The following is a 12,129-nucleotide window of genomic DNA, read 5'->3' as shown; positions in this document are numbered from 1 at the left end:
TACAAGGATCTGCCTCTTTCTTCCCCTTTCTTCTTTACAAAGGGCTCCACTGGTTTTGTGGTGGTTGCTGCTGGCTCTGCAGAAACAAACTCCTTGTCAAGTAGAAATTTGAGTAATTTAGAGATGGGAAATAAAACCAGTGTTCGTATCAGTTTGCATTTTTATGAACTGCAAAGAAATCAAATGATTGAATCTTTGCACCTGAAAATGACAGGTCAATCTGTGGTATGAAAGGCTCAGCTCTGAAGGTGCTCAGTCCATCCCTTTTCCTTTCTTATTTCCTCACTTGCACATTGAAATGGCATTTGTAATACGGTATGGGTGGTGTTTGCCCATTACATTACAAAGCCATGATTTTATGAGCCAAGTGAAAAGAGATGAAGCAGAGCTTCCAATTCCAGTAGCTTTTCTGTTCTGTAATTATGGAGATGTACAGTTACCTGAGGATTTACTGTGGCTGAATTTTGTGTTAATCCAGCTCTGCTGGAAGAAGTCTAACCAAGCTTTACTGAAAATAGCCTCATCACAAAACTTTACATCAGCTTTTCTAGTTTTTCTTTTCTTTCCACACTGTTAAAGAGGATTATTTGGTTATTTCTTTTCCTGATAAGTATTTAATTTTTGCCTGAATTTTACTGTTGGCTATTTCTAGTAAAGTTGATTTTGGGCATTGGAAAGGAGTTGAACATCTACTCAGAGCAATCCTTCTGCTTTTGCCTATTTTAGAAAATATTTTGACATAGACTAGTTTGTTTTGATCAGAAATCAATCCAAGAGCATGGTTTCAATAACAGATCTGTGTGTGTGTGTATGTGTGTTCAAATGTAGAAAACGGCAAGTTTCTTTTGGAGAAGGTGCTAGAAGTGCAACCAAATGAGATGGTTATGAAAATTTTTCTCTTTGTATTTTTGTCTCAATAGTTGTTTTCTGTGTTAATTTTTGGTTAGCAATCACACAGCTAAAATGGTCATTTTTGAAGTCTTGTTCGTCGTAGGTGATAGGAAGGAGGGAAAAGTGTAACTCTGCTGCTGCATTCTTTTTTGAGGGCAGGTGTTTGGAGTTAACCACAAATGGAGTAAAAAGTGCCATATCTTACAATAACACTGTTTAAATTAAAAAAACAGACAAACAAACAACAAACCACCACCAAAATCAAGTGAAGGGTAAAACTGTACATCAGAGACTGTGAAAGGCAAGCAGTGGCTTTAAAGGGAGTACAGTTTATGTGGTGAGTGTAAAGTGGGAAAGCAGTCCACTGAAATCTTGAAAGAAGGGAACACTAAATAGTCTTATTGTACACACACAGCAGATGATCAATTGCCTGTTTTTAAGGCAGTATAAGAGACTTATTCTCTTTCAGCATTTGGCCTTGATCCTGCCTTTGGTGGTATGTGCGCAGTCTGTGAAAAGAACGCAGGATACATGCCAGGAGTGGAGCCTTCAGCTACATTCAAATGGAAAATATCTTCAAAGGAATGAGGTGCCTTTAGGTAACTGTGAAAATTTGCCTCTTCTGCACCCTCCCTCCAAACAGGGTGGACACCTGGTAGGTGTAGGTACAGATTGGGGATCTGCAGACTTGAAAGTCATGGTTGAAGTGTGTGGGTGCTGTTTAAAGGTGTCACTTCTCCTCTTTGCTTTGGCCAGGTACATAAGGGTGACAAATCACTCTTCGTGCAAGGCTTCCTAACTACCCAGTCTCAGCTGAACAGCAAAGTAAAAACTAGTAAGCTCAGGTGTAAGAGCTATCTTTATGGTCTAAGGCTATTTTTATTGTTACCTCATCTCTTCCTATAGGATTAACACCTGCACTTTGAAAGGGAGGAGAGGAGAAAAAGGGCAGAGGATCTCCAAGTGTCTTGGCAGCGGTAGGTTCAGAGCAACAACACTCAGACCAGTGCTTCTTGCTTTTAATCCCACCCTTCGAGCAATAGACTTTTGCTAAATATGAATTATGCATTTCACTTTACGCCAGAAAGGAGAACTGTTTAAAATATGAAAATTGTCTTCAGATGCTGACAGCATTGTTCTCCTGTGAGTAGTTTTCAAGCCTCCTTTGAAGTATAAATTTCTGGCAATGTTATTTGTTTAAGAACCCTGTTGCTCAGTCGCATCTTTGAGGTTCTTTTTATACTATTTGCTTATCACGAACACTTGTTGTTTGATTTTCTTTCCTTTCAGAGCTGTAGATACATATATAATTTTTGACAGCTTTGAATAACTACGAAAATTTATGCTGTTAAGAATGAGGGGTTGTTATTTTTAGTATTGATTACAGCTGTATGTGACTTCAGAAATAATAATGAAAATACTGGATGAAGTTTTCACTATCATTTCAATGCAGCTGTTAAACTGGAGCATAAAAATAATTTGGGAGTAAGAATGATATGAAGTACAACAGGTTTTATGGGCGATTACCTGTGAAAGAACAAATAAAATTTTAAACTTTGTATATTTAAGTATTTGTAAAATATTTAGCATGATCAAATTGTCATGTTTCGTTTTTGAGCACCCAGAATGTGATAGGAACAGGACATTAGTGGAAGAAATGTCTGCCTCTGTATTGCGACAGGTGTGAATGATGGATGTACCTTTTTCTTTTTCATTAATGTAAAAGAATTATTTTCACTCCTTATCAGCTGTTACTAATGCACAATGAAGTGTAATTAAAAAGAAACAAACATTTTTCTGACCCATTTGCAGCAGTTTTGAGGAAGAAGGGATGGAAAACAGAGTAGTCCATGCTGCCACATAAAGCTGTCTCTTAGTTTGACCAAAACACTGATGGGGCTTATATTTTTCAGATGTTCAGAAGAAAGTACTGCGCCTTATTTTAACGTGGTACTACTGCTGAGTAATGTGATACCAAACAAATTAACAAAAACCTTTCAATCAAAGATCTGTTCAATCTGGGGTCTGAGATTAGCTGGCTCGACAATAAAACAGAAAGAAGTAAAATCACTATTTGATACCAAAACAGGCACTTTTTTTTTTTCTTCTTGTAGATGGCTAATGAAATAATTGCTAAATTAACTGGGAGGGTGGGGGAATGTGTCCCGACCTACTTCCTTTAATGTCCTGGATATCTTCCAGATACTGCTATGCACGGTCTTTTCTTTTTTTTCCAATCTGTATTACAGTTTGTGCCAAAGAATGGTCTAAACAAGTATGTAGAGGGAGGTTTCTTTAGCTTGGAGGAGACTGAGGGGTGACCTCATTAATGTTTACAGGTATATAAAGGGTGAGTGTCACGAGGATGGAGCCAGGCTCTTCTCGGTGATAACCAATGATAAGACAAGGGGTAATGGGTACAAACTGGAACACAAAAGGTTCCACTTAAATTTGAGAAGAAACTTCTTCTCAGTGAGGGTAACAGAGCACTGGAACAGGCTGCCCAGGGGAGTCGTGGAGTCTCCTACTCTGGAGACATTCAAAACCCGCCTGGACACATTCCTGTGTAACCTCATCTAGGTGTTACTGCTCCAGCAGGGGGATTGGACTGGATGATCTTTTGAGGTCCCTTCCAATCCCTGACATTCTGTGATTCTGTGTTTTTTTTAATGATTGGCAGTTGCTAGAATATTCACCACTGGAAGATCATAAGCAACGTACTCTCTTGGATTTTGGTGGAAGTAGAGGGCGGGTGAATTAAGTAGGACCGAGATAATGAGCAGACAGCAAATGTAGAATGCACAGTGTGTGTAAAGCAGGCTGCTCTGCCTGGGTACCTTCATAGCTTGCAGCTAAATTTGGTGATGTGCATTATTCATAATTTAGAACTTAGTGGCCTGACGTTCCCTGAAAATGTAAAGTGACTTTTAAAATGTGATTTCACAGAGCTAAATGAAGGGCCAGTTCAAAATGCATTAAGTGATAAGGATGCGTAGCTAGGAATCAGTGCGCTTCTTTTCACTGCAATAAATTTGTAATGTTATTTTAGTGTAACTAAATACCACCTCGAGAGAATAATAGTAATTCCTTGCCGTCAGTGTGGTTGTGATTGACCTCATCTGAAGTGAACCCTCTAATACAGGTGTCTGGGCCCCTTGTCACGAGGAGTACAACTGTATTGCTGAGGAAAAGCTCATTGCCAGTGTGCTCAGTTATTTTGGGGTAAGAATTAACCTCTAGGGCTGCAATATTTCTTCTGTGATTAAGCAAGAATTTGGCTGTCAACAGCAACAGGAGCAGGGGACTGACTGTCACCCACTGCAGCTGCTTCCCAGTTTTTGGGTGTTGCATGGGATCTTCCCCCAGCTGTAGGCCACCAGTATACCCTGCCCTCCTGGTCTGGAGGTATAGGCTTGCCACCAGCCTTCATGTCAATGTCCCACTTGTGTGCCTCATCCTCTTCCTGTGACCTTTTCCCCTCCCTGGTGTGAGCTCTCGTTCCGATGATGCTCAAGGAGAGCAAGTGGTAGGTCTGCTGCCTCTCCTTTCACACGTCCTCCACATTTGGCCATGCTGATGACCTTGTCATTCGTGGTGGTCATGTAACAGGAAATGGCCTGTACTCCCTTACCATAGCAGTGAAAAGCCCTGCAGTGCAGCCTTTCCCCACCCTGCAGCCTTAGCATAGCTCTGTTGTGGGGCTCCTGTGGATCAGAACCATGCTGTTGTGGAGTAGAGAAACCAGCCAAGCTGTGGCTCGTGGGACAGGAGCTGATGAAGCTGCCTTGGCTTTACTGTCTGAAGCATGGCAGCAGGGCCACACTGGATGGTTGGAAAATGTCTTCCAAGTTCTGGGGAAAACTTGATTTATCCTGTAGGCCTTGTAACCACGTTCCAGTCAGACACAACTGATGGCTTCGCATGATGTCATCGGTACAGCGCACTCATTGCTGAATGCTTTCTCTGTCAGCTCATGTTTGCTGTGTCCTGAGTGACTGCTGGTTTGCTTCCATACCCAGCAGACTGAGATTTTAATTTATTGTGTTTAAATTTTTTAGTAGGGATGTCATGGAACTGCACTGAACAGCATCTCTGTGAGACCAGAGTGTTCCTGCTTTTGTGGATGTTGTGCTTCTCCTTCTGGTCCTGCAAGACCAGAGTGTCATCAGGCTATAAACCTCAGCAGATTTTATATGCACAGTATTACCCTTGAATAAACTGTCAGATTTTATTTTGAGGTAGACTGATCAAAGCTAAGACAAGTTTAGAATAATAATCTTATTTACAAATACTTGAGTAAGAAGCATTTTGTGTTACTGAGGCACACTTCAGAGAAAATGCCAAGTGACATAAATGCTACAAGACTACCATTCCACTGCCTGAATGCATATAAGAAAAAAACTTCATGAAAACACTCAGCAGGTCTTAATCAGCTGCTTTTACTCATGGTCTGAGATCAGACAGGCTTGTTCTCCTCAGCTGACCCTGAGTGGTGTGATGGCACAGGTGGTCTCTCTGTCTTTGTTTTCTGTTGATCAAAAATGTTCATGCTCCTAGAGGCACCTTTTTTGACCTGGGCAGAACGATGAAATTTGGTCTTTGTCAGACAGGAGTCCATCAGGTACTTTAGTAAGACATATATGTACGTAGGCACAGGCATGTTTCTTTTTTTCTGTTTGTGCATGTGGATGAAAGCAAATATTCTCTGTCTCTTGCCGCTTGCTGTGTTAAACACGTCCTTCTGCTTTCTTTTGGCCCCAGCCAAACTGAGGAGGCCTGAGACTAGCCTGGGAGTGGGAGTATTTGCCTGAAGTTTCTAAATCATTTGTAGGTGTGTTTTTGGAGCAGTAAACTAATATCGTTATTACACTCAATTTAACGTCTTTTAAATATTATTCTGTTGCCTTCAATGAAATGCACTTGCTGGGAAGATCTTTCATTAAGAGATGATGTATGTATGAATATAGTTACGTACAGCGATAGATGGAGTGGAAAACGTGAGCAGCTTTCTGTTAGAACTGAGACATGACGCACAATGGCTGATGAGGGCTGGGTGGTGGTGAATCAAGTTGCTTTCAGTTTAATGAAGCTGGAGAATGTTAAGTTAGTCTATTCAAATATATTTATACTTGAATTATTTTGGATGGCATTACATCAGATCAAAAGTGCTCTGTCTAGAAAAATAGATGTCCTTTTTTTTTGCCTTGCCCTCTCTGTAACCTCTTATTTGGCATTTTGGTATGAATTACTTTAGTTACTGCAAGGTTAGTTATGATGGAATACTAATGTTTTAATGCTTTCTATCTGCAATCATTCTTGATCTTTTATCTTGATAGTGTTCCTGAGGGTAATGGTTGCTACAGCTAACATTAGCAAGCAGTTAATAAAATAAGTGAACATTGCTTCCTGGTGACATAGGTCTGTTAAAGGAACTGGGAATATGTTGGGCAAAAACCTGCTCAGCAAGTTCCTGGGGAGGTGAGCTTGGCTTTTTCCTTCCAACTTATAAAACCAGCCAGCCTCGAAGGGTTCGGTCATCATGTCCTGTACCACCAGGGTCACAGTGCCACTGTGCCACATAGATCCTGCATCTTCCCTTGAAAAACCTCACCCCTTCAATTTCTCCAGTAAGCCTTGCTACTGGGTATTTACTTTGCACAATTCATATTAGATAATGTTAGATATTGCCTTTGGAAAGATGCTTTGTACTTAGGGTCATGGCTAGAAACCAGGTATTGCCCTAGGTGGAAAAAACCCTGAGGATTTGTTGTTTGATATCCCAGTGAAACACAGACCAAACTGCCTAGAGAGGAGTGGCTGAAGTCACTTGGTTTGTTCAGCCTGGAGAAGAGGAGACTGAGGGGAGACCTCATGGCGGCTGCAGCTTCCTCACCAGGGGAGGAAGAGGGGCAGGCACTGATCTCTTCTATTTAGTGACCAATGACAAAACCCAAGGGAATGTCAGGAAGTTGTGCCAGGGGAGGTTTAGGTTGGACATGAGGAAAAGGTTCTTCCCCCAGAGGGTGGTGCAGCACTGGAACAGGCTCCCCAGGGAGGTGTCACGGCCCCAAGCCTGACAGTGTTCAAGAAGAGACTGGACAAGCCCTCAGACACATGGTGTGACCTGTGGGGTTGTCCTTTGCAGGGACAGGACTTGGACTCGATGATCCTTGTGGGTCCCTTCCAAATCAGGACATTCTGTGATTCTATGATCTGGGAGGAGGTGGGGTAGAGCAGTTGCCCACTCACAAGTAGCCTGGTGGTACAGGCACTGCGTGGAGATGCTGGGACCTGGCTCAAGCTCGGGTTTGAGCCAGATCAGCTGGACTGTGCCTGCCTCTAATGGTTTTCTTTTCTTCACTTGGTTACTGCTGTTTTGTTTTGCTCTAGTAATTATTTACTGGGCAGAAAGAGAAAGGGCCAATCTGTAGGTTAAGTGCAAGGTCACTTGACCGGGCTGTGATGGGTCTCTTGTAACATTGAAGTTTGTGCAGTTTAATGGGTTATTATTTGTTCTGAAGTGAGTCGAGATATGTGTTTCAGGGCCTCTTGAGTTAAAATAGGTGTATTTGTCCAAGGAAAAAATATTCTGTTTCAGTGATTGGCCTTTTTATACAGAAACAGCAATTTTTTGCTGAAGACTTGCTGGTGAGCTGTAATTTACAGTATTTGCTGCAGGTGTGGATTTAACTGATATGCTGATGAGAAGAATCCTTACAATCAGCAAAGCAGCGGCTCTGGGAGCTAATATTGGGCTAGAACATCTGGTCCTCATAGAGGGAAGGCTTTCTGTGTGTGGAAAGAAATGCTTCATCCTGACTCCTCCAAATTACTCGACAACTCTGTTAGGGTGGCAGAGAGGGGCCTTGACCAGCCTCAGTGCCTCTCAGCCAGGAGGCTCAGGAGAAAAGCAGATGAAGTCCAAACCCAGGACTTGACCCTGTTTTGTATTAAGCAGTGTCCAGCAAACCCTCAGATCCTTGTGGTCTGTATGACACATCTGTCGGTGAATGTTCTGGTTTTGGTATGTTGTACACAGAGGTACATAGCACCACTGGACATGTCTTGCAGGGCCATGGGATGAAATATTTATCTTGTGAAATGCTCAGTAGAAATTATCCTGGGCAGACATAAGAAAATGATATCCCAAGTCCCCCTTTTCTGCCTCTTCTATTTCATGGTATTTTTTTGCCTCAAAAATAAAAATGCACTGAAGATGGATTCTGAGCTACCATCCAGGGATGGATGGATATTTTCTGTAGCTTTAAAACTAGTGTAATTATTGTCAATTGCCCTGTGGGTATGGTTGGACTAGCCACTGATTTTGTAAACTGTTTTGACAGTGGCGTTTGCTGGACAATTTCTTAGCATAATAATTTTTCTGCCACTAATTAAAAGCATTTTTGTAACCCTAGGCTTTGTTTTCTTCTTCAGCAAAGAGCTCCGGGGAAAGTTTTGCATGATGCTGTTTGCAACCACCTGAACCTTGTTGAGGGCGACTATTTTGGCCTTGAATTTCCAGATCATAAAAAGATGATGGTATGTAAAAAAACATTAATTTTCATCTGGTTTTCATCTACATACACTTTTGATTCTCTCCTTCTGCTCCTTACTTATAAGGTATATTTAATCCTCAATGTCCAAAAGAAAAAAGGCCCTTGCCTGCTGGAGTTGAAGAAATGTTTTTAAAACCTGATTACTCTTGTCAGATTTCATCTGTGTTGAAAGTAACAGCCAATTCAGACACAAGTTGGAAATGCATTTTATCTTTATCAGTTGTAGTAGAGAAGCCAAAGGCTGAACTGTTGCAGAGTTTCAACTCTGATTTTATAGTCCTGCTTAACGAGGAGTGTGGAAATAATCTTTCTCTGCAGACACAAAAGTTGCAATGATTGTCACGCAGTTCCATGGCAAACATTGTAGGGAAAGAAAATGGATAAATAAAATGTAACAAGGTTAATAAAAAGGAAAGCAAAACAAAAAATACCCAAAGAAATTGCTGAAAGTCGTGTCTGGGGAGCTGTGTGGCATAGGCAGGTGTCCTGGTCCTGACACTTTACACCCTGAGATCAGCTAGCTGCCAGCAACATTCAGGCGTTGCCCACATGCTCCTATAGTGGAAACAGTATCATGTAGCAGAGAAAGCTAAAGGCTAATGACTTCTCAGCCTCTAATGACTTTCTTTCTGAAGTTTGTTTTGTTTCGGATTTACTGTATGACCGACTGGCATGTCTGCTAGTTATCTGGATTGTTTGACCAGTACTTACTGGTGTATACTGGATTTCTTGCCTTTTCAAGTGAATTCTGCACCAGAAGCCTAAAGAAGATGACTTTTGACAATTCAGAACAAAATCTATTATCTGTGTATCTATGTAAAATTTCTGTAAGAGGCAATATTTCTCAACAAAAGGCAAAAGAGGATTTATCTACTGCTACAGTAATCTGTTGTCGTGCCTTAAAGTAGGCTTACATATAGGCACTAAAAATGAGCACTAACGGTCATAAAATTTTAGGCTAACCATAATTAAAGAGGAAATTTTGAAAAATGGACATCGATCTTTAAGAGTCATCTGCTTCACAGTTTGCTCCTGGATTTACATAAAACACAGTTTACTAGAAAGTTCATCTTCTGCCAGATGTCCTTGGCTAATGCTTTAGGTAACTTGAGAGCTTAACATAACTCTTCAAAACAGTGCAGCTGTACAGTACTGTTACAACAGAGGGTTGGTGTAGCCACGTTAATAATGACATACTGACATTCTTGATGTATGTTTGTATGTAAAGCTGAAAAAAATCCTTACATCTTGTGTATATACAGTTGCTTTGAGTCTTCTAGAAAATAGAGAAGGTGATTTGATCAACCTTCTCGACTTCACAGGTCATTAAGTTTCAAATAGATGACCTTCTGTGTTTTGCTCGGAGACCTGGAGTAAACTAACAGTTTTCAGTCTTGTGAAAACAAAATGGTTTATTTGCTTGGGGCAGAGATTGAGGTGCTGCCAGTGCCTGAGCCCCTTGCAGTGGCAGGAATTGATGGGCTGGAAATGTGTCCAAATGATCACAGTGGGGGAGCCAGGGCTCTGATGAAGAGGAAGATGGAAGAAAACCCCCATAAGGCTGTTGCCAGTTTGACCTGAAGGAAAATGCTGTCCTGCATCAAGCATGGTAACTCGCCTGGCCGCTTCTCTTGCAAAAGAAAATATTAGCCAACTATTTGTCATCACCGGTCCTTGTTCCTGCTGGTTGTTCCAATCTTTGCTTCTGAAAAAGGAGGAGATCCCCAAATCTTGCCCACATAATAGTCAGTTTTGCCCCACAAATGGTGAGATTAAGTTGAAGTAACACCTTTGGCCACCTAAAAACAACTCACAGAAACTCTGAGGTGGGAGATTTTATTATGAATTGCCTTTTCAATGTGGAACAGCACTCTGAGACTAAGGTTTACACTTCAATTTATATGATGCAGTTGAGGTGAATGTTCCTGTGGGACTTAAAACTTTCTGAGCTTCATGATGACCATAATGTGCAAATTAAAAAAAAAATGCAGTTAATGCTATGTCTGAGGAATGAAACACACATGCATATTTTACATTCACATCATGTGAAGAGAATGAGTTGGTTTTCCAATGTAGAGAACAATACAAAAGGAAAAATATTTTGAAACTATTTGTTCGTATGTACATTAACTCATATATTCTTAGTTTTTGTTTCAACATGCAAGGCTCCAAACCTCATATCTGACATTTTGATAGTTATATGTCAAGGTGTGTGGCAGCTGTATACGTGCAAGTGTGCTGTGCTTGCAGCAGACGTGGTCTGCGTGGGAGATGGATGCGAAGGGTCTGAGAGCTGCACTTCCTGCTGGACAAGGAGAAATGAGGCGCTGCTGCCAAGCCTGGGGTTTCACAGTGTTTCGTCACACTTGATGTCTGCCCCAGTTCTCCAGCTGCTGCAATCTGGTCACTGTCACAGAAAGCCAGACTGCCAAAAAAAAACCAAAACAAAACAAAAAACAAACAAACCAAAAAAAAAAAACACCAAAAAAACCAAAAAACTAGCCTTTGTAGTTCCAGAGAAAACTGAAAACATTAATCTTAATTGAACCCTCACATTTTTTTTCATTTCCACCTTATAAACCCGTCTCAGATTTGCTATGTTTAGATGCAGTGTGATTGTTACAGAATCATAAATTCATAGAATCGTTTTGGTTAGAAAAGACCTTTAAGATTTAGTCCAACTGGATAAGTCCATCTTTAAACCATATCCCTAAGAATCTCATCTATGCATCTTTTAAACAGTTCCAGGGATGGTGATTCCACCACTTCCCTGGGCAGCCTGTTCCAGTGCCTGACAACCCTTTCCATGAAGAAGTTTTTTTCCTAATATCCCATCTAAACCTCCCTGATGCATAAGTTTTTATTGATTTGGTTTGATGATAGTAGTGAGGTCTTCATTTTGTCTCACCTTCCTCCCTACACACATTGAATACACACATTTCTAGAATCCAGCAGTCTGGTCAAAGATGCTGAAACTGGCTTGTAGGATGATTGGGAAAGTGGAGAAAGGAATGGTGCACCTGTGCGCTCACGGTGTATCATAAACTCCTGGAGACAGACAAGGTTGTTAGTTTTGTGTTATTTTTTTTTTCTTTAGTGTCAGTAAAATTACTCCCATATTCTTGTAAACTGGCCGTTCCATATGCAAGATTATTTTTTTCCCCACTAAACTTGGCAAAGACCCTGACCTTCGTTGCAGATCATGTACATGCCAACTTTCTGAAACAGAACAGTTTTACTGAAATGCCAAAAAGTGTCAGAGCCAGTTTAATGTGTGATAAACACTCTGTTCCTATTCTTGGATAACCAAGTTTCTTTAGCCCTTCTGACAAGGAAAAAAAAAAACCCACCAACTTTCTTAGGCTGAGAAACATAAAAAGAATTCCATTGAGAAACATTAGTGAGTGTGAAAGGACAGGAATGTGAAGTCTTTGCTAATTGGAAGCACTCATAATGATTAAAATAGCAAACAGCATTGGAACAGTTACAGCAGCAATGTGTGCCTGTTCCTGTCTGCCTTCTCAGGTGCTTTTCTAAAATGGATATTTTGAGTATGTTTCAGTCTCTGCATAATCTAAAATTATTAAAGGTCAAAGGTTGTATTCATTTCAATACATATTATTTTTCCAGAGGAAGACTCAGTTAATTTTTTTTTTAATGGCTTTAACCTTTGTGACGGTTG

The 12,129-nt window shown here is 40.8% G+C and overlaps 1 protein-coding gene across 5 annotated transcripts in view; it reads left to right on the top strand.

Moving 5' to 3' along the window:
* FARP1 (FERM, ARH/RhoGEF and pleckstrin domain protein 1) overlaps positions 1-12,129 on the top strand; it is a gene marked incomplete at its 5' end in the record, with an annotated part of 176,187 nt that overhangs the window by 96,526 nt on the left and 67,532 nt on the right. For all 5 annotated transcript variants that reach the window (XM_080347824.1, XM_080347823.1, XM_080347822.1 and 2 more), the window contains one exon: positions 8,326-8,430. In XM_080347824.1, coding sequence (XP_080203950.1) covers positions 8,326-8,430 — 105 coding nt within the window. The remainder of the gene's footprint in view (positions 1-8,325; positions 8,431-12,129) is intronic.

This window comes from Nesoenas mayeri, assembly GCF_963082525.1.
Source record: "Nesoenas mayeri genome assembly, chromosome: 1".
In the NCBI taxonomy this organism is placed as follows: Eukaryota; Metazoa; Chordata; class Aves; order Columbiformes; family Columbidae; genus Nesoenas; species Nesoenas mayeri.
Note: the sequence above shows the minus strand (reverse complement) of the source record. Positions and strands in the feature narration are given on the sequence as shown.